General features: G+C 35.9%; 1 protein-coding gene across 1 annotated transcript in view; it reads right to left on the reverse strand.

Moving 5' to 3' along the window:
• Positions 1-27,441, reverse strand: part of LOC128242797 (uncharacterized) — an 88,298-nt gene that overhangs the window by 34,207 nt on the left and 26,650 nt on the right. Inside the window, exons 12-30 of the mRNA XM_052960126.1 lie at positions 27,096-27,150; positions 25,773-25,892; positions 24,809-25,000; positions 24,129-24,263; positions 22,832-22,933; positions 18,255-18,384; positions 17,953-18,059; positions 16,712-16,891; positions 16,095-16,194; positions 15,593-15,744; positions 14,838-14,975; positions 13,626-13,687; positions 7,263-7,356; positions 6,777-6,939; positions 6,318-6,372; positions 2,964-3,030; positions 2,420-2,509; positions 1,734-1,796; positions 74-265 (exon numbers count right to left, since the gene is read on the reverse strand). Coding sequence (XP_052816086.1) covers positions 74-265; positions 1,734-1,796; positions 2,420-2,509; positions 2,964-3,030; positions 6,318-6,372; positions 6,777-6,939; positions 7,263-7,356; positions 13,626-13,687; positions 14,838-14,975; positions 15,593-15,744; positions 16,095-16,194; positions 16,712-16,891; positions 17,953-18,059; positions 18,255-18,384; positions 22,832-22,933; positions 24,129-24,263; positions 24,809-25,000; positions 25,773-25,892; positions 27,096-27,150 — 2,197 coding nt within the window. The remainder of the gene's footprint in view (positions 1-73; positions 266-1,733; positions 1,797-2,419; positions 2,510-2,963; positions 3,031-6,317; positions 6,373-6,776; positions 6,940-7,262; positions 7,357-13,625; positions 13,688-14,837; positions 14,976-15,592; positions 15,745-16,094; positions 16,195-16,711; positions 16,892-17,952; positions 18,060-18,254; positions 18,385-22,831; positions 22,934-24,128; positions 24,264-24,808; positions 25,001-25,772; positions 25,893-27,095; positions 27,151-27,441) is intronic.

Below are 27,441 nucleotides of genomic sequence, written 5' to 3' on the forward strand. Positions count from 1 at the left end.
AAAAAAGACTGGTTAGTGCTTAAATTAAATCTTAACCAAACCTAGACACATAAAACCTTATTGTCATACTTACTGAAGGATTTTCATCAGCCAGTCCGTTCCTAATCAGTTCTGTATGTACAGAAAACTTGTTAATGATGGTGCGTGTTTCCCCCAGCTTTAATCGCATCACGAGAGGGTCCAGCCAGAGGCGATGACCGAGACGTAACACAATCTTGCCCTCCATTTCTCGACCATGAAGTTCCGTATGCACAAACACACTTGCCTGTTGGAAACGGAACAATGAAAGAATATGCTAATTAGCTCAATACAGGAAACACAAGCTGATTGCTCATGATGTTTAAATTTATGAAGTTATGTGTTTAAATGCAATTGTGTGTGAAAATGCAGTGATTTGTGAGAATGCAGTTTTATGAGAATGCAATTGTGTGTGAGAAATGCAGTTTTATGTGAGAATGCAGCTGGGTGTATGAATGCAATTGTGTGTAAAAATGCAGTGATTTGTGAGAAAGCAGATTTATGTAAGAATGCAGCTGTGTGTGAGAATGCAATTTTATGTGAGAATGCAGCTGTGTGTGAATATGCAGTTGTGTGTTAGAATGCAGTTTTATGTGAGAATGCAGTTGTGGTTGAGAATGCAGTTGTGTGTGAGAATGCAGTTTTATGTGAGAATGCAGCTGTGTGTGAGAATGCAATTGTGTGTGGGATTTCAGTTTTATGTGAAAATGCAGCTGTGTGTGAGAATGCAGTTTTATATAAGAATGCAGCTGTGTTTGAGAATGCAGTTGTGGTTGAGAATGCAGTTTTATGTGAGAATGCAGCTGTGTGTGGGAATTCAGTTTTATGTGAGAATGCAGCTGTGTGTGAGAATGCAGTTTAATGTGAGAATGCAGCTGTGTGTTTGAATGCAGTAGTGTGTGAAAATGCAGTGATTTGTGAGAATGCAGCTGTGTGTGAGAATGCAATTGTGTGTGGGAATGCAGTTTTATGTGAGAATGCAGTTGTGGTTGAGAATGCAGTTGTGTGTGAAAATGCAGTGATTTGTGAGAATGCAGCTGTGTGTGAGAATGCAATTGTGTGTGGGAATGCAGTTTTATGTGAGAATGCAGCTGGTGTGAGAATGCAATTGTGTGTGGGATTTCAGTTTTATGTGAAAATGCAGCTGTGTGTGATAATGCAGTTTTATATAAGAATGCAGCTGTGTTTGAGAATGCAGTTGTGGTTGAGAATGCAGTTTTATGTGAGAATGCAGCTGTGTGTGGGAATTCAGTTTTATGTGAGAATGCAGCTGGTGTGAGAATGCAGTTGTGTGTTAGAGTGCAGTTTTATGTGAGAATGCAGTTGTGGTTGAGAATGCAGTTGTGTGTGAGAATGCAGTTGTGGTTGAGAATGCAGTTGTGGTTGAGAATGCAGTTTTATGTGAGAATACAGCTGTGTGTGGGAATGCAGTTTTATGTGAGAATGCAGCTGTGTGTGAGAATGCAGTTGTGTGTGAAAATGCAGTGATGTGTGCGTATGCAGATGTGTGTGAGAATCAAGAAGTATGTGAGAATGAAGTGATATGCAAGAATGCAGTAGTTTAAGAGAAAACAGTAGTTTATGAGGATGCAGAATGTAGTGATGTGTGTGAGAAAACCAGAATGCAGTGAGGTGTGAGAATGCAATCATGTGTTAACATGAAGTAATGTCTGAAAATCTAGTTATCCATTCAGAGAGCACAATTATGTTCAAACCTTGACTGTCCATTTAATGTCCTTGTCTTTCGGCTTCACTCTTCCTAGAAACACCTCCACTGCCTTGGAAATAGAGATGTATGTACATGTTTATGGATGTATCATGCAGTTCATAACATCTATAACATTATTATGAAACGTAATCCCAATCATTAAAATAAACACAACCCTGCAAGACATACAATGGTTACCGGTAATATGCTTTTTGAAATTGCTCAAATTCTAAAGTTTACATAGCAGGACTAGTTACACATCTTCATGTCAGGCACTAGTGTAAGAAGTGGGGATTGTTCAGTCAAATTGTCATATTTAGACATGGTATGAATGGTGTGAGAGTCCTCTCAGAGATTCACTTCATGCTTTCACTCATCTCTTGGAGGTTGTCAGACCTGCTAATTTAAAGCATTGAATTTTGAAACTTTAGGATAATCATATTTATTCCACGAAAGACATTTCCTTAGTAAAGTAATTTTTGTTGATTTATGTATATCACAGTTCTTAAAGACTCATATTGATATCATCTACTACACTTGTATAAGGAAAGCTGGGAAAGCTCCCCAAATTACTCAGAACTGTCCCACTATTGGATAAGCCACGACTCTCATGTCAAGGTGCAATTTATACAGGTTGTAGGCTGACCAATCAACACAACAACATACCCAACTTATTCAGAACTATTCCATTACCTGAAAGGCAACAGCTCTCAAATCCCCAGGCAGCTTATACAGTTTGAAGACCGGAATCTGTTCTAACCTACCACTGTCAATAAGCATGATCTGAAACACACATAGCAATCCTGATTAAGTATGGCCTACAGTCTCTTCCAACATTTGTTATCAATTTTTAATCGAATACCTTGAACAGTTTTTGAGTCATGGCCAAGGTTTATGTTTTTGAAAGTGGAAGTTAGTGATGCCACTCCCTCGACACTGCCTACAAGAATGACACCAAGGCTATGACATAACATATATTTTCATTCCTAGGAAGTTAATATGTAGCAACACAGATAAGGCGATGTTGCAGCCCTACAGGATTTTAAAACACATTTTAGAACACATTTTATAGTCAAAAAACATCTTTTTATTAATTGTATTCATCAGTTTTGCAAATGTTTTTATCAATTTTTCAAACTTAAATGCAATTTATTTAAATTAAGTCTGTGATGATCACTTTTAATTAAAGCATACACATACAAACTAATGTAATAGAAATTGAATATTTCCATCATACCACGGCATCAGTGGTTGCAGCCCCTTTTTCATGGCTCCCTTGCTCTTTCAACTGTAGAACCTGCACCCTATAGTTCATCAAACATTATTTCAATCAGGAGGATATTTGTAAAGTAAATCAGGGTTCGAATTTAACTTTGCGGAGCACTCGCAAAATGAAAAATCAACTTGCCATTTTATTTGTTTTATTATTCCCTTATAATATTGTCTAATTTAAGTAGATATTAACACCTAAGACATATTATGAATATAAAAAAGTATCAATCTTGAGTGACTCGACTACTAGAACTTGTTGATGGCTTAAATTATTTTTGGGGGGTACGGATGACTCATCGGATGCTGGCCGCTTTTTGATAACAAAGCTGTCCAATAATTTGACATTGTTAACTTTGAGGGGGGTATATTTACCTTCGCCATCGGGTAATACCCATTCGGCGAACACGCTACAGATTTCATTAACTGATTATTAAAAACAATAACACTATAAATTTAGAATAAATAAAAGCAACAGTAAATGTAGCGTGGATGCTTTGGACTATAAAATATATCAAAGTCTATTCACTTTGGCAGTTGAGTGGATATATTCAAAGGTTGATGGGTTTTACATATAGTGCGCGAAAGCGCTATTTTTAGCCAATGATTGAGCTAGGTGATAACGTCATTTGTATTCACTTTGTATTATGCACGCCTCGGAGCATCCCGGACAGATTCAAGATAAAACTCGGCCTTTTCCGTATTTGTCCTATTTTTGAAAACTTACTTGAGCGTGACTCCGTACTGTCTTCTCTTTACTGGTAGTGTAAACATGCCACTTATAGGTTGTTTACACTCGACTATGTAGCGAAGTTAAGTTCATGTTTATTCTACTTTCCTTTTAACATTTAGTTGTCTAGAAAAAGCCACTCACAGAATTTTGCGAGCTTGAAAAAAAGTCACTCGCAATTTGCAAATGTCGCTCGCATTTTGCGAGTATGCGAGTCTAAATTCTAACCCTGTAAATATCCCCCTATTCACATCATGGCAATATGTTTAATCTCCATGTGTTGAACAGTAATGGTGAGTTCAAAATCCTATTAGCGGTTGAAGAGAAATGGAGCATAGTCATATGAACTTTTATGAGTAAGTGTGATCTTGACCTTAAACTTAGCTGGTAGTAAAATGCCTATGCACATTGTTTCAATATGGTGAACATTTCTGGTAATATTTTTTTATCTTTAAAGCAGTTCAATAGATATGGAGTGGACATGAAAAGTATTCATATGACCTTTGACTTCTTAGCATGGACTTTATCAACCCAGATGGTAACGTAACAAGTGCTCTGCATATTTACTTAATATGGCAAACATTTGTGGTGAGTTATTTCAAAATCCATCAAGCTGTTCAATTCATACCGAGCGTACACAAAATATGACATCTAAATATGACATATGACCTTTGACCTGTAAGCATAACCTTGACCTTGAACTACTGGTTGAAACATTCACTTTGAACATTGTCTCAATATGATGAACAAGCAAGTCAAGAGATTGACCTTCGACTTCTAAGTGTGACCTTGACCTTAAACGGACCCACTTGTAACATGCGTTCTACAGGTCATCTCAATATGTGAAACAGTTCAAATTTCAAAATCCTTTTAATGGTTCAAGCAATATGGAGTGGACACAATTTGAGACAGACAGACAGATGGACAGACAACTCAAGTAAAATCAAAATATGTTGCCTGATTTAAGGAGAAGACACAATTACGTAAGTGAGTGTGTAAGTGAATAGAGTTGTTGTTTGTCTGAAGGTTAGATAATGCACATTGTCACCTTAATGCAAAACTCACTATCTGCTTCTTTATATATACATGTATGTACTTATTGAGTGTTTGCCCTAAGGTGACGAGGATGTTAGCTCTTGACTACCTGCCTAGTTGTAAATGTTCCAACTTTAATGTCAATGTTTCGACAAAAAAAAAAGAAAACACATTGTTTTCTGCATGTTCATAAACAAATTACAAATTTACTAGTTGAAATTGATGTGTATAGTAATTGAAAATAAAAAGAGATTTTTTTTTTTTATCAATTAGGAAATGCTCAAAAACTGACAATCTGAATATTTCTTTTAACAAGAGCTGACGTAAGACAGCACACTCGACTACGCCGATTTGACTTAGAAGTAAATACAATAATGATGTAATATTACCAAGTTTGGTCTCTTTTCGTCAAACGTAACTAAATTATTCAACACATAAGGTGACTTTGATGCTGCCCTGCCCTGAAAATGTGGTTAAGAATATACAAATATGCCTTTTAAAAGAAATCCAATGAAATTAAATAAAAAAATTCATAATTATTAAGGGTTAAAATGGAGTAATATTTCTTGTTGTAAGATGGTCGTAATTAATTTTTAATTTTATTAAGGGTACATTGAATGAAATGTATAGAAGTTTTTTTATTAAAATCCCAACTTGTCCTTAAATTTAACTTGCCCTAAAACTTTAACCTAAGTCAATCAGGGGCCATAAGATGTATTAAGGATAATATTGTGTCATGTAACGTCATTGGGTGATGGTCCTAAACAATAATGTTAAGTATTAAGTCAATTGAATGAAGGGTATAGAAGTTATTAATAAATATCCCAACTTGCCCTAAAACTTTAACCTAAGTTTCATAGTCAATCAGGGGCCCTAATTTGTATAAAAGATAATATGGAGTTATCTAACCTCTTTATGTGATGGATCTGAACAACTGTGTGAAGTATTAAGTCAATTGAATGAATGGTATTGGAGTTTTAAGTAAAAATCCCAACTTGCCCTAAATCTTGAACCTGCCCTAAAACTTTAACCTTAGTCAATCAGGGGCCATAACTTGTATTAAGGATAATATGGCGTTATGTAACGTCATTGTGGGATGGTCCTGAACAACTGTGTGAAGTATTAAGTCAATTGAACGAAGGACATAGAAGTTATTATAAATATCCCACCTGCCCTAAAACTTAAACCTAGGTTCCATAGTCAATCAGGGGCCATAATCTGTGTAAAGGATAATATGGAGTTATCTAACCCCATCATGTGATGGCCCTGAACAACTGTGTGAAGTATCAAGTCAATCGGAAGCCGACGCCTACGCTGGGGCGAGTAGTATAGCCCCCCTTATTCCTCGAAAAGTCAAGCTAAAAACAATATTAACTGAGCAATTTGTGCTCAGGTGAGCTAACAACTAATAAAATTATGTCTTGTAAATATCTTCATCCGAGAAACTGGTATTTGATAGTAAACAACAATTATTTTTTTAAAAGAAATACATCTATTTTGACCTATGTTCAAAAAACATAATACATTCTTGTTTATGATATTAAAGGAACCTCTTACCTAAAGAACATCTCATTTTCCTGATATCCACAAATTTCACCAATCCTGGCACCAGCTGTGTAAAATAAAATGTACGAGGTACTAACATACCATAATATATGTACCTGGTAAGTTAAACATATCTGTGATACAAGTTGGATTGCATTTTGATATAAAATACTTGAATGACAATGTTTTGGGCATGAGAATTCATTCCTATGCTGAAAACCCAATAATTAAGTATCATTCATCAATATAGGTTAGAAACAAATTTTGGTCATCAATTATGGTTTTAATCCAATTTCCAATCCCTAGCACTGCAACACCCATGCAGAGCTGATGGTGCTTTAGCATGATAAAAGAATAGAGAATAATAGCTGTTACAAGAGGCAACAAATATCGTGCTGGGACATATTCAGACTGAGTTTCTAGAAGATTGGATTAACTCTGTTCAATGAAAGGAATACCAAGTCTACACACAGTGCCGTTTCTGGTGAGCCTGATCACTGTACCAGAGGGCAAGGTTCATCTGTAGCTCAGAGAAGTCAGCCGATAAATCCTCCATCTTGCCCCCCTCCAACCGCCTCACCCCTAGAACTCTCACAAAGTAGTGGCTAGCATCTATTACATGGGTCACCAGAACCTGCAGACAACTATCATATTATTATTTCGTGATTACAAAAGTGTTACAGATGCCAAATTTATTCTATTCAAAATTGTTCCGCGTCGTTTTCATATCTACTCTTGTTCTGCCAAGAATTCTATTATTTTAACAACTTTTATCATGGCCCAACCAAGAGTATTTCATTTAATTTTCGACTAAAAATTATATAACTTTTTTTGGAGAAGACATGAAAACATAAATGTTCATAACAGTAATCAAGAATACAAAAATAACAACACATGTCCTAATCATCTAACAAGCATGCAACAGGAATGGACAATATTATGCACAAAATCATCAACCTTGATCTCCCCTTCATTTGGCAGCCAGTCTGTACTTGGGTGGACATCCACATCAGGCATCACTGAATGGCGGTATCTGCACCTCCAAACATCCCTGAAGATCAACAAATGTTTTATACTCAGTGATCAAGTTGTCATGTCTTAATGGACCAAGTTCTTTATTGTCATGTTATCATGGACCAAGTTCTTTGTTGTCATGTTACCATGGACCGAGTTCTTTGTTGTCATGCTATCATGGGCAGAGTTCTTGTTGTCATGTTATCATGGACAGAGTTCTTTGTTGTCATGTTATCATTTACAGAGTTCTTTATTGTCATGTTAACATGGACCGAGTTCTTTGTTGTCATGTTATCATGGACTGAGTTCTTTATTGTCATATTAACATGGACCGAGTTCTTTGTTGTCATTCTAACATGGACCGAGTTTTTTGTTGTCATGTTATCAAGGACTGAGTTCTTCGTTGTTGTGTTATCTTGGACTGAGTTCTTTGTTGTCATGTTATCATGGACAGAGTTCTTTGTTGTTGTGTTATCATGGACAGAGTTCTTTGTTGTTATGTATCATGGACAGAGTTCTTTGTTGTTGTGTTATCATTGACAGAGTTCTTTGTTGTCATGTTATCATGGACAGAGTTCTTTGTTGTTGTGTTATCATGGACAGAGTTCTTTGTTGTTATGTATCATGGACAGAGTTATTTTTTGTTGTGTTATCATTGACAGAGTTCTTTAATGTCATGTTATCATGGACAGAGTTCTTTGTTGTTGTGTTATCATGGACAGAGTTCTTTGTTGTTATGTATCATGGACAGAGTTCTTTGTTGTTGTGTTATCTTGGACTGAGTTCTTTGTTGTTGTGTTATCATGGACAGAGTTCTTTGTTGTTATGGATCATGGACAGAGTTCTTTGTTGTTGTGTTATCATGGACAGAGTTCTTTGTTGTCATGTTATCTTGGACTGAGTTCTTTGTTGTTGTGTTATCATGGACAGAGTTCTTTGTTGTTATGTTATCATGGACAGAGTTCTTTGTTGTTATGTATCATGGACAGAGTTCTTTGTTGTTACGTTATCATGGACAGAGTTCTTTGTTGTTGTGTTATCATGGACAGAGTTCTTTGTTGTTATGTATCATGGACAGAGTTCTTTGTTGTTGTGTTATCATTGACAGAGTTCTTTGTTGTCATGTTATCATGGACAGAGTTCTTTGATGTCATGTTATCAAGGACTGAGTTCTTCGTTGTTGTGTTATCTTGGACTAAGTTCTTTGTTGTCATGTTATCATGGACAGAGTTCTTTGTTGTTGTGTTATCTTGGACGGAGTTCTTTGTTGTTGTGTTATCTTGGACTGAGTTCTTTGTTGTCATGTTAATATTGACAGAGTTCTTTGTTGTTATGTTATCATGGACGGAGTTCTTTGTTGTTGTGTTATCTTGGACCGAGTTCTTTGTTGTTGTGTTATCTTGGACTGAGTTCTTTGTTGTCATGTTAATATTGACTGAGTTCTTTGTTGTTATGTTATCATGGACAGAGTTCTTTGTTGTTGTGTTATCTTGGACCGAGTTCTTTGTTGTTGTGTTATCTTGGACTGAGTTCTTTGTTGTCATGTTAATATTGACAGAGTTCTTTGTTGTTATTTTATCATGGACGGGGTTCTTTGTTGTTATGTTATCATGGACGGAGTTCTTTGTTGTTATGTTATCATGGACGGAGTTCTTTGTTGTTATGTTATCATTGACAGAGTTCTTTGTTGTTATGTTATCATGGACGGGGTTCTTTGTTGTTATGTTATCATTGACAGAGTTCTTTGTTGTTATGTTATCATGGACTGAGTTCTTTGTTGTTATGTTATCATGGACGGAGTTCTTTGTTGTTATGTATCATGGACAGAGTTCTTTGTTGTTGTGTTATCATGGACGGAGTTCTTTGTTGTTGTGTTATCATTGACAGAGTTCTTTGTTGTTGTGTTATCATGGACAGAGTTCTTTGTTGTTATGTATCATGGACAGAGTTCTTTGTTGTTGTGTTATCATGGACGGAGTTCTTTGTTGTTGTGTTATCATTGACAGAGTTCTTTGTTGTTGTGTTATCATGGACGGAGTTCTTTGTTGTTATGTATCATTGACAGAGTTCTTTGTTGTTGTGTTATCATTGACAGAGTACTTTGTTGTTGTGTTATCATTGACAGAGTTCTTTGTTGTTGTGTTATCATGGACGGAGTTCTTTGTTGTTATGTATCATTGACAGAGTTCTTTGTTGTTGTGTTATCATTGACAGAGTTCTTTGTTGTTGTGTTATCATTGACAGAGTTCTTTGTTGTTGTGTTATCATGGACAGAGTTCTTTGTTGTTATGTATCATTGACAGAGTACTTTGTTGTTGTGTTATCATGGACAGAGTACTTTGTTGTTACGTTATCATGGACAGAGTTCTTTGTTGTTGTGTTATCATGGACGGAGTTCTTTGTTGTTATGTATCATGGACAGAGTTCTTTGTTGTTGTGTTATCATGGACAGAGTTCTTTGTTGTTGTGTTATCATGGACAGAGTTCTTTGTTGTTATGTATCATGGACAGAGTTCTTTGTTGTTGTGTTATCATGGACAGAGTTCTTTGTTGTTATGTATCATGGACAGAGTTCTTTGTTGTTGTGTATCATGGACAGAATTCTTTGTTGTTATGTATCATGGACAGAGTTCTTTGTTGTTGTGTTATCATTGACAGAGTTCTTTGTTGTTATGTATCATGGACAGAATTCTTTGTTGTTGTGTTATCATGGACAGAGTTCTTTGTTGTTATGTATCATGGACAGAGTTCTTTGTTGTTGTGTTATCATGGACAGAGTTCTTTGTTGTTATGTATCATGGACAGAGTTCTTTGTTGTTGTGTTATCATGGACAGAGTTCTTTGTTGTTATGTATCATGGACAGAGTTCTTTGTTGTTGTGTTATCATTGACGGAGTTCTTTGTTGTTGTGTTATCATTGACAGAGTTCTTTGTTGTTGTGTTATCATGGACGGAGTTCTTTGTTGTTATGTATCATGGACAGAGTTCTTTGTTGTTGTGTTATCATGGACGGAGTTCTTTGTTGTTGTGTTATCATTGACAGAGTTCTTTGTTGTTGTGTTATCATGGACAGAGTTCTTTGTTGTTATGTATCATTGACAGAGTTCTTTGTTGTTGTGTTATCATTGACAGAGTACTTTGTTGTTGTGTTATCATGGACAGAGTTCTTTGTTGTTATGTATCATGGACAGAGTTCTTTGTTGTTGTGTTATCATTGACAGAGTTCTTTGTTGTTGTGTTATCATGGACAGAGTTCTTTGTTGTTATGTATCATGGACAGAGTTCTTTGTTGTTGTGTTATCATTGACAGAGTTCTTTGTTGTTGTGTTATCATGGACAGAGTTCTTTGTTGTTATGTATCATGGACAGAATTCTTTGTTGTTGTGTTATCATGGACAGAGTTCTTTGTTGTTGTGTTATCATGGACAGAGTTCTTTGTTGTTGTGTTATCATGGACAGAGTTCTTTGTTGTTGTGTTATCATGGACAGAGTTCTTTGTTGTCATGTTATCATGGACTGTGTTCTTTGTTGTCAAGTTGTCACTGTCTGAGTTCTTTGTTTTGAGTTGTTGAGCTATCATGGACTTATCATGAATTAAGGCTATATAAGTAAGTAATCATGGACAGAGATGTTTGTTGTTAAAAAATCATGGACTTAGACTTTCTTTATTATCAAGTTATCGTGGACTGAGGTCTATGTTGTCAAGTAACCATTGTCTGAGTTCTATGTTGCCAATTACGGTAATCATGGCCTGAGTTCTTAGTTGTCAAGTTATCATGGACCGAGTCTGTTGTTGTTATGTTAAAGTAGACAGACTTTTTAGTAGTCAAATTATTCTGAACTGAATTCTTTGTTGACAAGTTATTATGTACTCAGCCTTTAGATATCATGGTATGATGGACTGTGTCGTTGATATCAAATTTTCATGGGTAAACATTTATTATAACAAGAGCTGTCACAGAGACAGCGCGCTCGACTACTCCGCAGCTTTTCAGTGTAAGGATTGAAAAGTTTTGGCAAAACATGCATGGATCACTGTTATATTAGATTTCAATGCAATACATGGTGTGCTGAGATATTAACATAAATGTGGTTACATGCAAAATTTTAAGTGTAATAATAAAGGGCCATTATTTGCAAAATACAGTTATCTAACTTGGTTATTTAATTAGGTTAGGTGGTTGAATACCATTGTATAAAGTCTCAATGCAATACATCAAGTAGTTGCTGAGATATTGTCCTATGTGTGCTAACATGCAAGACCTTAACCAGAATTTCTAAGTCACATAATAAAGGGTCAAAAATTATATAATATGAAAGATAGAGTTATCTTACTTGATTAAATAAGAAGGTAAAATGGTTGGGAGCCTGTGTGTAAAGTTTCAATGCAATACATGATGTATTCGCTGAGGTATTGACTTAAAAGTGGTTACATGCAAAACCTTAACCAGAATTTCTATGTTGAATAAAAAAGGGGCCATTATTTGAATTAAATGCAAACTAGAGTTATCTTACTTGGTTATTTAAGTAGATTGAATGGTTGAGTACCATTTTATAAAGTCTCCATGCAATACATCCAGTAGTTGCTGAGATATTAACCTATGTGTGCTTACATGCAAAACCTTAACCAGAATTTCTAAGTCAAATAATAAAGGCCCATAATTTGCATTATATTCAAAAAAAAAGTTATCTTTCTTCATTAATTTAGTAGGTTATATAGTTGGGAATACATATCTAAATTTTCAATGCAATACATGATATACTTGCCGAGATATTGACTTAAATGTGGTTACATGCAAAACCTTAACCAGAATTTCTAAGTCGAATAATAAAGGGCAATTATTTTGCATTATATGCAAACTAGAGTTATCTAACTTGATTAATTAAGTAGGTTGGATGGTTGAGTACCATTGTATAAAGTCTCAAGGCAATACCTCAAGTAGTTGCTGATATATTAACCTATGTGTGCTTACACGCAAAACCTTAACCAGAATTTCTAAGTCAAATAATAAAGGGCAATTATTTGCATTAAATGCAAACTGGAGTTATCTTACTTGGTTAATAAGGTAGGTTGGATGGTTGAGTACCATTGTACCGAGTCTCAATGCAATACCTCAAGCAGTTGCTGAGATATTAACCTATGTGTGCTTGCACGCAAAACCTTAACCAGAATTTCTAAGTCAAATAATAAAGGCCTATTATTTGCATTAAATGCAAACTTATAAGCATCTTCCATGGCCGAGAGTGTAAGATAGGTTCATTCCGACCCGAGTGTAGGGTGTTTTGCGGAAACGAGGTTTACCGAGTTTCCACAAAACACCCGGCGCGAGGGTCGGGATGAACCTATCTCACACGAGCGGCTATGGTAGATGCTTTTTCTCCCACCCCAGTTAAACAAAATTAAGTAAAAATGTATTTTTTTGCCGGAACTCTTTTGTACTCAGTGAAAATAATTGCGTACGTATATGCAATAATTCGTGGTTGTCATGGATATTCGCGCAGTGATTCAGAGTATGTAAATGGTCTGATCGGTGTTTAAATAGTTCTAAGAAGAGTGATGCATTATTTCTTGAAAGGTGCGTGAAAACTGTTTTCTGGTGACATTTGAAGCGAGAAATAATAAACTCACGTTCTAAATAATGCCATAAGACAAGGTTTCCATGATGGGCTACAGACGACAGTCTTCAACAATGGATGTAATTGCAATGTGGTGACCATTAAAAGAAGTTTCATCCGGGCATTTTATCTTCGCCCGTGGGCAAGATAAGAATTCCTAGCATGGTTAAATTAATGGATCTACTTATCTGAGGTGGGAGAAATAGTTATCTAACTTGGTTAATTAAGTAGGTTGGATGGTTGAGTACCATTGTATCAAGTCTAAATGCAATACCTCAAGTAGTTGCTGAGATATTAACCTGTGTGCTTGCACGCAAAACCTTAACCAAGGGGTGACGCCAACGCCGACGCTTGGGCGAGTAGTATAGCTCTCCATATTCTTCGAATAGTCGAGCTTAAAACTTGGATCAAAATACCATTAAACAGACAGCATTATTAGTTAAACTGTTAAGCTGAGGGTTTTGGAAATTAAAATATACATCCAGGTATCTTTATACCATACATGAACAAACCTGACTTACATGAGAGTTGACACAAGCATTTATAATTAAAATTCACTAAACATTTGAAATGTGTACTCCTTCAGTGGATTCTATCACATGAAAGCGAATTTAGTGCTATAAACCTACCCTGACCTACATGTAATGTAAATTTTGTGTTTTAACTTTATATAATCCAACATAAAGATACCTGCAGACACCAAAAGCAAGTTGTTGGTCACATAGATCACGACTTTCATCCTCTTCATGTCTCTGATAAAAGAAAAATATAAAATATTAGACTTTGCTTATCACTTTTTATCTAAACTACAAACAGCAACATTCAAATGAGCTTAAACTACAGATACAGATAAGAGCTGTCTTGGACAGTGCATACAGCTATAGGTCTCTTTGTATTAGAATTGAATGCAATAATGGTATAATATGTGCCTGTCAAAAGCAATTAAAAAAGTCAATAACAAACGTAAAGGAGAAGCCCTGCAAAGTGCCAAAACTATGTTTTCATTAAATGACAGAAGAACTTCAACCTTTGATGTGGGATTCAGTTTCATCCGTTATTTCTTTCATAAGTAACAGTGACCTTGACCCTAGTGTCATCAAATGCAATCCAATGGTTAGTCCACAGTAAACTCTTCCTATAAACTAAGTTTGGTCAGAATATGTCAACCCTTACTTAAGTTATTCAGTACCAAACAGTTATCTATTTTAAGTAACAGTGACCTTGAACCTAGGGGCCCAAGTTGCAATCCCATGGCAGTCTCCATAAATTAGGTTATTTAACCTGATTGTCTGATGGTGCTCACTCCTGAACAATTGTCTGAAGTATTAAGTGAATAGAATGAAGGGTATTTGAGCAAAAAGTGAAAATGCCAACTTACCCTTAAACCTTAATCTTACGACGATGTCTGGGCAAGAAGTAAAGCCTCCATATTCTAACAAAAGTCAAGTTAAAAACTATATGTCTAGTTAACACAATAACTATCATGATCGCTGCAGAGAGATGCCAAACGCTAGTCAGTATTTTAGTTGAAAAAGGGATAAAATTTTACAATTTAAGTAAGTTTTGGTCTTTAAGTACATGTACATATTGCCACTGGCAACATATGTACCAAGTTGAATTTGAATATCGTAAATGCCTTCAATACCTCAACTTTTTTCCTAAAGAAAACCCAGACAAACTAAAAACTACGAAGCAGCTCATTGTAATAAAAATGACAGTACACATCGATGGTCACTTGCTACAAAATGCAGTCAGATCAATATGTTAGATATCTTTTCTACAACAATTTCATGACAGGAAGGAAGTCACTACTGCAGTGTCATAGGCCATAAAGAAATAATTCATAAATGTGGAAAATAGCTTTACAGCATTACGACCCTTATGGTTATAAACCCAACAAACCTGCTCAATCCCTCCCATAAACTTCTGTAGCTCTGGAGTTTGTTTGGTTCCTGAGCGCACAAGAAGGTCGTGCACGGGTTTGGCCTGCCGCCAGCTCTCTTCTGTGATGATCAGGTGAGATATTGCTTGTATGGGGGGCTACACGGATGGAAAATAATCCAGTTATTTTAGGCTTAAACAAGATAAGACACACTGGCGGCTATGTGCATGTGCTAAGGAAACAAATCTGGGCCTGTCGCCAACTCTCCTCTGTCTTGGTAAGGTGAGATACTCCTTTTACTGGGGTCTTCATGAGTCGAGAATAATTTGGGCTTTCATGTTGCCCCAACACCAACACTAGCAGATATGGGCCTGCTGCCAACACACCTCTGTCATGCTAAGGAGAGACATTCCTTTTACTGTGTGTGTAGGCACATGAGTAGAAAATGATTCAGGTTATTATACTGCTATAACATCAACACCAACAAATCTAGGCCTGCTGCCAACTCTCCTAAGTTATTACAAGGCCAGATACTCCACATTCTGGCAGCTCTTGCACTAAAATGGATCAAATTAAATATATCTATCTTATATATTTACAAGTTTGGCATACCTGCAAATTTCTCCGTTTAAATGTTAGATAAGATACACTGAACTGGTTGCCAAACAAACACTGTTTACACTTGATGTGTTCAAATCTATACAAACAAAGCTGCTTTTCCTGCTCAGAAGTTTAAAGCTGTTAACAATAAGAAACAACACAGATATTCAGTCACCTGTTCATTCTCAGGCTTTGAGAAGTCACGGAAGTACTGCCTCAAGCAACCCATCCTGTTACTGAACTCGGTCTTTGACCTGGGAATGTCGAAGTGGATGATGACAGTGGCATCCCTGATCCGCATCTCTGAGACATACTTGTCATCACATACTGAAAATACAGTAATGGGGTCAATGCAGACACCTCATTAAAGCCAAATTTTTCATCTTGACAAATGCAATTTCACAGCAGGATGTACGTTAATAGAAGAAAAGGTTAATACGGCTGAGAGCTGAGCATTTTTACAATGGCCCGACTTAAACCCTAGAGGACCCATATTCCCACTGGTCTAAATATCATATTGACAAAAAAATTAACATGATTTCCATGATTGTACATCGAAAACCACATTTTACACTAAATGCGAAAGTTTACAACCTTAGGTTACTTACATTTCCCGGCCCAGCTAAATTACAGAAACTAACATACATGTCTATTATGCATGAAGAAAGGTTTCTCACCAAGCAAGGGCAGTTCAGTCTCCTTAGCAACATCTAGTGCCTGGTACAGGTCCATGTCACTGTGAACCATCATACAGTAGATAGAGTACTGGCGAAGGGTCTGCAATGGGAATATGTCTTCATACACTATCAGTTTTATAAAGTTTAAAACATCACCAGCACTTCTTTCAGCCAAAGTTTGGATATATTCACAATATGCATATACAACATAACAAAAAATCCCTTTTTAATAAAAATCCTAATAATTCTTAGAAAAAAATGGTCCAAAGTGACAAAAAAAAATTCAGAGCTAAGAGACTTAACAAGTACGCTTACAGTCAACATATAAAAAACTTAAAGTAAATAATTGGTCACTTTGACCCCCACTTGTATTCCTTAAGTTTGGCACAATGTTTTGACCCTCTTAATTTCCACATGATTACAAAAAGATCAACATTTTGACAAGTTTGAGATTGCTTTTTGCAGGAAAAAGCACAATGTATTATGATCATACAGAATATGGATTGTTCAGTTCTATATAGTTAGAGAGAAAACAGATATCTGTCAGACCTTAGTACACTAGGCCACTAATTAATAGCGTGGACATTTATAAATTCGCTGGAATAAAGAAAACAAACCTGATGTAAAAGTCCAACATCACTTTTCTGAGAACAGAAGATGATGGTCTTTGCTCTGACCTCCTTCCCATTCTTCAACCTAGCCCTGCTGCTGCTGCTGCTGCTGTTGTAGCTGGGCAAATTTTGCACAATGCACAGAACTGTGTCCAGTCTGTTGTTATGGCGACACATATGTGGCACCTGAAGCACGATTGAAAGCTCTGTTCTGTACATATATTCTTAACAAATACATGTACCCCCAATACTCTACTACAATATGCTTCCTTGTGTTCCTGCGGCAATTTGGCTTGGAAATTCTTGTAATCATAAATGGTTCATGAGGCAGTTTCATTAATTCACCAAGGCACCAAATGCAGAAATATGCACAAATGGTCATACTAATGTTTTTCCATAGAAAAAGTACTCTGGCAAAAGATGGAATCCAATCAGATCCACCTTTTCTGTACAATAGTTAGTGACAGCAGTCTAGAGCACTTGCCTATAGTGGCTTCTGACAATAAAGGGTTATCGAAGGGTATGCAATTGTAACAAACAAATTCATCTGAAGAAGAGTTGTTTCCCTTGCCTCATGCATATTCTTTCAACAAGATTTTGTCAGTCAATTTTCACAAGGAATTTATGTAGTGTACCTACCTGTCTCACTGCCCATATATTTGACCTTCGACGTACCTGTCTCACTCCCCCATATATGTGACCTTCCTCCTACCTGTTCACTCCCCCATATATGTGACCTTACACCTACCTGTCTCACTCCCCCATATATGTGACCTTCCTCCTACCTGTTCACTCCCCCATATATGTGACCTTCCATCTACCTGTCTCACTCCCCCATATATGTGACCTTCCACCTTCCTGTCTCACTCCCCATATATGGAACCTTCCAACTACCTCTCTCACTCCCCCATATGTGTTGACCTTCCATTTTCCTGTCTCACTCCCGATATATGGAATTCCACCTACCTGTCTCACTCCCCATATATGGAATTCCACCTACCTGTCTCACTCCCCATATATGGAATTCCACCTACCTGTCTCACTCCCCATATATGGAATTCCACCTACCTGTCTCACTCCCCATATATGTGACCTTCCACCTACCTGTCTCACTCCCCATATATGGAATTCCACCTACCTGTCTCACTCCCCCATATATGGAACCTTCCAACTACCTCTCTCACTCCCCCATATGTGTTGACCTTCCACTTTCCTGTCTCACTCCCGATATATGGAATTCCACCTACCTGTCTCACTCCCCCATATATAGAGGCCTCCAGGTGTGACGTTATCACCAACATTGGCTCATTCATTGTAGCCATGAATTTGTCCACCCCTTGATTCCACATGGAGCCTGAAAAATAAATGGTAAAATCAATAAATCATTAATCCTCATATATGCTGATTTGCATTCTGGTAATCTATAGTAAAAACTGTATATTAAACACTATTCTAATAGTCTTTTAGAGTCCCTGTTGACCCTCAAGCAATTTTATGTCTTTTTTTTGGACAGGGGAAATCACTGTGTATAATGCAACACCCATCTTACCAAAGACCAAGATCTGCCTTGGGCATTCGTAGTGTTTCATCTCATTGTTTATCAACAGGTCATACTCCTTAATGATGTAGTTCATCTCGGGGATAAACTTTTCCAGGACCACGTCTGCATCATCAACAACCTGTAAAATATTGGACACATCAACAACCTGTAAAATATTGGACACATCAACAACCTGTAAAATATTGGACACATCAACAACCTGTAAAATATTGGACACATCAACAACCTGTAAAATATTGGACACATCAACAACCTGTAAAATATTGGACACATCAACAACCTGTAAAATATTGGACACATCAACAACCTGTAAAATATTGGGCACATCAACAACCTGTAAAATATTGGACACATCAACAACCTGTAAAATATTGGACACATCAACAACCTGTAAAATATTGGGCACATCAACAACCTGTAAAATATTGGACACATCAACAACCTGTAAAATATTGGACACATCAACAACCTGTAAAATATTGGACACATCAACAACCTGTAAAATATTGGGCACATCAACAACCTGTAAAATATTGGACACATCAACAACCTGTAAAATATTGGACACATCAACAACCTGTAAAATATTGGGCACATCAACAACCTGTAAAATATTGGACACATCAACAACCTGTAAAATATTGGACACATCAACAACCTGTAAAATATTGGACACATCAACAACCTGTAAAATATTGGACACATCAACAACCTGTAAAATAATTGACATGTCAACAACCTGTAAAATATTGGACACATCAACAACCTGTAAAATATTGGACACATCAACAACCTGTAAAATATTGGACACATCAACAACCAGTAAAATATTGGACACATCAACAACCTGTAAAATATTGGACACATCAACAACCTGTAAAATATTGGACACATCAACAACCTGTAAAATATTGGACACATCAACAACCTGTAAAATATTGGACACATCAACAACCTGTAAAATATTGGACACATCAACAACCTGTAAAATATTGGACACATCAACAACCTGTAAAATAATTGACATGTCAACAACCTGTAAAATATTGGACACATCAACAACCTGTAAAATATTGGACACATCAACAACCTGTAAAATATTGGACACATCAACAACCTGTAAAATATTGGACACATCAACAACCTGTAAAATATTGGACACATCAACAACCTGTACAATATTGGACACATCAACAACCTGTAAAATATTGGACACATCAACAACCTGTAAAATATTGGACACATCAACAACCTGTAAAATATTGGGCACATCAACAACCTGTAAAATATTGGACACATCAACAACCTGTAAAATCAACAACCTGTAAAATATTGGACACATCAACAACCTGTAAAATCACCAACCTGTAAAATATTGGACACATCACCAACCTGTAAAATATTGGACACATCAACAACCTGTAAAATATTGGACACATCAACAACCTGTAAAATATTGGACACATCAACAACCTGTAAAATATTGGACACATCAACAACCAGTAAAATATTGGACACATCAACAACCTGTAAAATATTGGACACATCAACAACCTGTAAAATATTGGACACATCAACAACCTGTAAAATATTGGACACATCAACAACCTGTAAAATATTGGACACATCAACAACCTGTAAAATATTGGACACATCAACAACCTGTAAAATCAACAACCTGTAAAATATTGGACACATCAACAACCTGTAAAATATTGGGCACATCAACAACCTGTAAAATATTGGACACATCAACAACCTGTAAAATCAACAACCTGTAAAATATTGGACACATCAACAACCAGTAAAATATTGGACACATCAACTACCTGTAAAATATTGGACACATCAACAACCTGTAAAATTTTGGACACATCAACAACCTGTAAAATATTGGACACATCAACAACCTGTAAAATAATTGACATGTCAACAACCTGTAAAATATTGGACACATCAACAACCTGTAAAATATTGGACACATCAACAACCTGTAAAATATTGGACACATCAACAACCTGTAAAATATTGGACACATCAACAACCTGTAAAATGTTGGACACATCAACAACCTGTAAAATATTGGACACATCAACAACCTGTAAAATATTGGACACATCAACCTGTAAAATATTGGACACATCAACAACCTGTAAAATATTGGACACATCAACAACCTGTAAAATATTGGACACATCAACAACCTGTAAAATATTGGACACATCAACAACCTGTAAAATATTGGACACATCAACAACCTGTAAAATATTGGGCACATCAACAACCTGTAAAATAATTGACATGTCAACAACCTGTAAAATATTGGACACATCAACAACCTGTAAAATAATTGACATGTCAACAACCTGTAAAATATTGGACACATCAACAACCTGTAAAATAATTGACATGTCAACAACCTGTAAAAAATTGGGCACATCAACAACCTGTAAAATATTGGACACATCAACAACCTGTAAAATATTGGACACATCAACAACCTGTAAAATATTGGACACATCAACAACCTGTAAAATATTGGACACATCAACAACCTGTAAAATAATTGACATGTCAACAACCTGTAAAATATTGGGCACATCAACAACCTGTAAAATATTGGACACATCAACAACCTGTAAAATATTGGACACATCAACAACCTGTAAAATAATTGACATGTCAACAACCTGTAAAATAATTGACATGTCAACAACCTGTAAAATATTGGACACATCAACAACCTGTAAAATATTGGACACATCAACAACCTGTAAAATATTGGACACATCAACAACCTGTAAAATAATTGACATGTCAACAACCTGTAAAATATTGGACACATCAACAACCTGTAAAATATTGGGCACAACAACAACCTGTAAAATATTGGACACATCAACAACCTGTAAAATATTGGACACATCAACAACCTGTAAAATATTGGACACATCAACAACCTGTAAAATATTGGACACATCAACCTGTAAAATATTGGACACATCAACAACCTGTAAAATATTGGACACATCAACAACCTGTAAAATATTGGACACATCAACAACCTGTAAAATATTGGACACATCAACAACCTGTAAAATATTGGGCACATCAACAACCTGTAAAATATTGGACACATCAACAACCTGTAAAATATTGGACACATCAACAACCTGTAAAATATTGGACACATCAACAACCTGTAAAATATTGGACACATCAACAACCTGTAAAATATTGGACACATCAACAACCTGTAAAATATTGGACACATCAACAACCTGTAAAATATTGGACACATCAACAACCTGTAAAATATTGGACACATCAACCTGTAAAATATTGGACACATCAACAACCTGTAAAATATTGGACACATCAACAACCTGTAAAATATTGGACACATCAACAACCTGTAAAATATTGGACACATCAACAACCTGTAAAATATTGGACACATCAACCTGTAAAATATTGGACACATCAACAACCTGTAAAATGTTGGACACATCAACAACCTGTAAAATATTGGACACATCAACAACCTGTAAAATATTGGACACATCAACCTGTAAAATATTGGACACATCAACAACCTGTAAAATATTGGACACATCAACAACCTGTAAAATATTGGACACATCAACAACCTGTAAAATATTGGACACATCAACAACCTGTAAAATATTGGGCACATCAACAACCTGTAAAATATTGGGCACATCAACAACCTGTAAAATATTGGACACATCAACAACCTGTGAAATATTGGACACATCAACAACCTGTAAAATATTGGACACATCAACAACCTGTAAAATATTGGACACATCAACAACCTGTAAAATAATTGACATGTCAACAACCTGTACAATAAAGGACATACTCAATAGTGTTTTTTGTGTTTCTTTCCCATAGTAATGAAAGACCACTAATAATCACCAGTGCAAACCATTCATGTTCAACAAAAGGTACCAAAAATCTTTTTAATGTGCTATATAATTTATATAAATTTGACCTTAAAAAACAACAAAGATATTGAAATTGGAGAACCATCAAACATTTAATGGACCTTTCATACTATGCAGTCCTCATAACATGGTGACTATCATACTCTCAATGCATTAAACTAAGCTTTTCGATACATTTTACATGCATCAATAAAATACTCATACCTTCAAAAGTGTTTCAAGGTATATGTAAGATTGCCATATAAACATCAGAACTGATGTTTCATCAGAGGTGCTACAGCAAAAAAATATCCATTATTTTCTGTATCCAAAAGGATCAATATCTAAGATTTCCTTTACCGGAATATTACCACAAACAAGAGCACAACACAACAAAGTCAACACTTGTATGATATTGCTGTTTTTCTTTTCAAAAAATGAGGCATAAACTGCACAATAATTCAATCCAGAGTTACGGGCCTTGCTGTACATGTGTGTATTGTCTTTGGCAACATGTTAATCAAGTTTCATTCAAATATCTACTTTGTGTTATGGCCGAGTCTCAAGTTTTTGCACTATGACCTGGATGGCCATGCCACATACAAAAACACTTACCAGATGACAAAGGCGTCTTAGGTCGGTGTAGCCATTCTGGAGAATCCGCTGCATGCTGGGGGGAGTAGCAACCAGCACGTCACAACCATTAATCAACTCATACTGAAAATTCAAATTTATTTGGGGAAAGTTAAAAATATGATTGTGTTCAAACTTTGGCTAAAATAACACTTGCTTCAATTCGAAGGTTCAAATACGCTGAATCATTCCAAAGTGGAAAATATTTCAATCAAGTTTTTTCTGGAATTTTCAAACCCAATCCAAATGTTGTTTTTTTTCAATTATTACTGTAGGCCGAATTCTCAAATACCAAACTGCTAAGCAGAAGGCCTGATTGTAAAGTTTGGTTTAATGTTGAATTTTACGGGTCTTCAATGCTGGGTTAACTTAATTGCCATGGATTAATGCTGCGGTAAGAAACAAAAGGTCTTAGGTTCGATTCATGATGCAAGATAAAAAATGAATTCTTCATGAAGTAATTTCAAAGCAACATTTGTAAAGATTGCCATTCACACTGCTAGTTTAGAACAAAAGGATGACAATATCTAAACAATTTTTCTCTAAAAACAGCTAAGCTATTTAATAATTTGCACATCTTAAAGGGACTAGACCCAGATGATTAAATTGCAAAAAAAAGGAAAATTGTTAAAAAACTTTTATATAATTTGTTTATTGTGCACTACTTACTGGTGTACCACATCACTTATGAAATCTTCATCTTCACCAGACTTTGCTTATTTTTCAAATTAAAAATCTCTGTTTGTTTACCCAGTGGATTTTAAAAAAACACGACAGAATTATGTGACTTTCACATTCTAAATTTACACACAACATGGCTCTCCAAATGGATGGACAGTGCAATAAATCGGAAAACTGCTGTAAAAACACGTAAACACAAAGCCCAATTAATATCATTAATCTCCGTGATGGAAATTGATCGATGGAAACTTTTGAAGATATTACCAGTTGCTGAAAATGACAGCGCATTAGCTAAAATGTGACTGGTTAGGACAATGACTTGTTAGTATGTGAAGCAATCACGTGACTTGCAAGGTGTTTGGAAAAACCATTCCACGCTATTTATAAAGAGGGAAACTCAGCTGAGACAGCGTGTAAGACAATGACTGTTTGTGTATATTCTTTAAATCATGTAAAATAATGTATAATCAGCCACACTCTAGCCTGTATCGCCAATTTTATGCTTGTTTTAAGGAGTTATTGTATTTGCCGAGTTTGGGACTATCTGGTGTCCGGTCCCTTTAACCAAAATAGCCCCATAATGTCTAGCCCAACACACTGTTTTGGTTTCCTCCAGCCCTCCCCCGTGTATAAGCAGGGCCCTAAGACTCCTGTTGCTGCCCTGAAGCTGGGTGAAAGTGTCGTAGACCACCTGGGCGCGTTCCCATGTCCAAGTCAGTATCACAACAAAAGCCTGGAAAAATTTGTACATAAAAATGTTATCAAAAAATCCATGAATCTGTTATATAAAAAAAATATGTTAACTACAAGAGTAGAAGTAAAGAACCAGTATGGTCTGTTTGACTTAATGAATAATTCATTTTCAATCCTCATTTGCTAATCTATCAGCCAAAAGAACGATATGAACATTGAAAAAAATTGTATTTCTGACTTAAGACTTAAACTAAGACTCCAAAGAATGGTGGATATTGCCCAAGGTCAGGACATACCACCCAAACATGAATAGTTTCAACAGTTAGATCTCGACAGTTTTGATGGCTTTGATTTTGTATTTGAAATCAACACATTACGTTGTCTTTCACAGGAATGCGAATCAAATTATTGGTTTTACCAAATATCTTAATATATAAGCTGGTTGGTAATTCTTACAGATCCATCACTGACAGTATCATGATGATCTTGGATTAGGGCAGAGTTATAACACCGCCACTTTTTGATGTTTTGAAAGCAAGAAACCTTAGATTTCTATTACACTTGTAATAGAAAGGTGCTACTCACTCCAGACCCATTTTTCCTGATCTCATCATAGTGGCTTGTCACAGTAAGAGCGCTGAGTAGAGGAAAGAGGTAGGCAAGGGTTTTCCCTGTACTGGGTGGGGACAATGCCACCAGGTGACGCCCTCGCACAATGATTGGCCAGCTGTAAGACTGAACCAGCTGTGGTGATCTGAAATCTTGGTCCTCAAACGACTGCAAAGGAAAGAATATAGTACAATGTTATAAAAATTGACGCTCTTCAATACCTTTTGGGACTAATTATGGTAATAACTATGTATTCATATTCAGTGGAGTTTTGTTATCCAGCTAGGCCTAAATAACAGGGAGGATGCCCCTTAGTATTGAAATTAGTTACTACACATAGTATTTACACAATATGAATAGAAAATTGACCCTTGAGAGTTCCCCATAAAGGCCCATTCAATGCACATAAAACATGCCCTTTCTGTCCTAGCACCCTGTTGTTTTCAATTCCTGGCTGGAGCACAAAAAAATCAAGAGAATAAATAAGTTTTTGTTGGATTTTTAGAAAGTAACAAATAGCCATTAACAATATTTCATTAATCTATAAATGAAAATCAATGATAATAACAATTTTATATTCTAATTCATTTCTTAGTAGGCAGTACATGTGAAAAACAATAATGAATCATCTTGAAAAACCTGCTGCTGAAGATTATTAATAATCGACACAAATATGATATTTTAAATGCTCAATCAACCTACAATTTTACACACATTAATCCTGACTGAACCCTATAGGAGCGGCCCTGAAACTAAATCCTATCTTGTCATTATCATCCGCAGACAACACAAACTCAAACAACTCAGTAACCTGCCAGTACTTACCGTCAATCCAAACCTAACAATAGGTAACAAGGGATGCTGCAAAGAGCCTCCTTGAACTATGACTGAAACTTACCTCCTAAATAGCACAATAATTAGGGCCTTTATCGAAACCCACCTTGGTGATGGTGGGAGCAAAGCGTGTATCCTGTATAGAAAACCAGGGATGTCTCAGAGATCCTCCATGAACCAAAACTCTGTCTGTTGACTGGAACTTGACGCTTTCTGCGCCATCCCCCTGAAAACATACTGACACATTAACGAAGATGAGGATTGATTTCTATGCTTTGCAATATCTCTAGCATTAATTTATACACTGTTTCACCAGAGGGCAGCTTTAATACCTTTTATTCGTGCAAGATCCAGCTTTAATACCTTTCATTTGTGCAAGATCCAGCTTTAATACCTTTCATTTGTGCAAGATCCAGCTTTAATACCTTTCATTTGTGCAAGATCCAGCTTTAATGCATTTCATTTGTGCAAGATCCAGCTTTAATACCTTTTATTCGTGCAAGATCCAGCTTTAATACCTTTCATTTGTGCAAGATCCAGCTTTAATACCTTTCATTTGTGCAAGATCCAGCTTTAATACCTTTCATTTGTGCAAGATCCAGCTTTAATACCTTTCATTTGTGCAAGATCCAGCTTTAATACCTTTCATTTGTGCAAGATCCAGCTTTAATACCTTTCATTTGTGCAAGATCCAGCTTTAATACCTTTCATTTGTGCAAGATCCAGCTTTAATGCATTTCATTTGTGCAAGATCCAGCTTTAATACCTTTTATTCGTGCAAAGATCAAGATCAGTGTGATATATTCGCTATATTGGTTACCATAGCAACCAAAAACAAAGCGCCACGGTATGAGCGCCAAACGTTCGTCCGTTTGTTTTCAAAACAGGTACATAACAGGGCAATGATTAATGTCAAGATTTACATGCTGTGCTATTAATGCGCATATTGTTTTTGGCAACATGTTTACCAAGTTTCATTTGAATTTCTCCAATGATTTTGGATATAAGGCTGAAGATTTTCGTTTATTTGGTCAAAAAAGGGGCATATTTCAACAAATTTAAGGCAGAGTTATAGGCCTGGCTAAATATATGTGTATTGTCACTAGAAACATGTACCAAATTTCAATTGATTACTTTAAATGATTTTGGGGTTGTGGCAAAGGAGTTTTGCAAGATGCTGCTGTCAACGACAACACCAACACCATCTCATTACCACATTTTTTTATATCATGAAATAGACGATATAGAATATTTTAAATATAATTAAATGATATGCAAATGGCTCTCTATCCACATACCAAGTTTCATAATAAAAATAGCTTGCACACTTCATGACATACTGAATGACCTATTTTGATGATCATATAAACCATTATTTGTACCCTACAGTGAAATCATTAAAACACTTAAATTCAATGACAAAATTTACCTGCATGGCTTGTTTTTTGGACACCCCTGCCCCTTGGGTCAGTCTTTCTAGAATCCTGCAAATGTGTCATATGGCTATAAGATAATTATTTGATATGCTGGTTTTTTAAAAATCTACTTCTATTTCCTTATTACTAATATGCATGTATAAAGTAGTTATTTATATCTTCCATACTTTCTCTTTCCATATAGTTAACATTGTTAAAATTCTACTTTTGTTTTCCATGTACATAGTACAGGGATTATACTACTTTCATTTTCTATTTTTAGAATATTGTTATAACTGAAAATTACTAGAGATTGCTTTTTTGAAAAAGTGCTAGTCTCCCCTATAGTGTGGTCGTAGC

The sequence above is a fragment of the Mya arenaria genome, chromosome 8 (assembly GCF_026914265.1).
Source record: "Mya arenaria isolate MELC-2E11 chromosome 8, ASM2691426v1".
NCBI lineage: Eukaryota > Metazoa > Mollusca > Bivalvia > Myida > Myidae > Mya > Mya arenaria.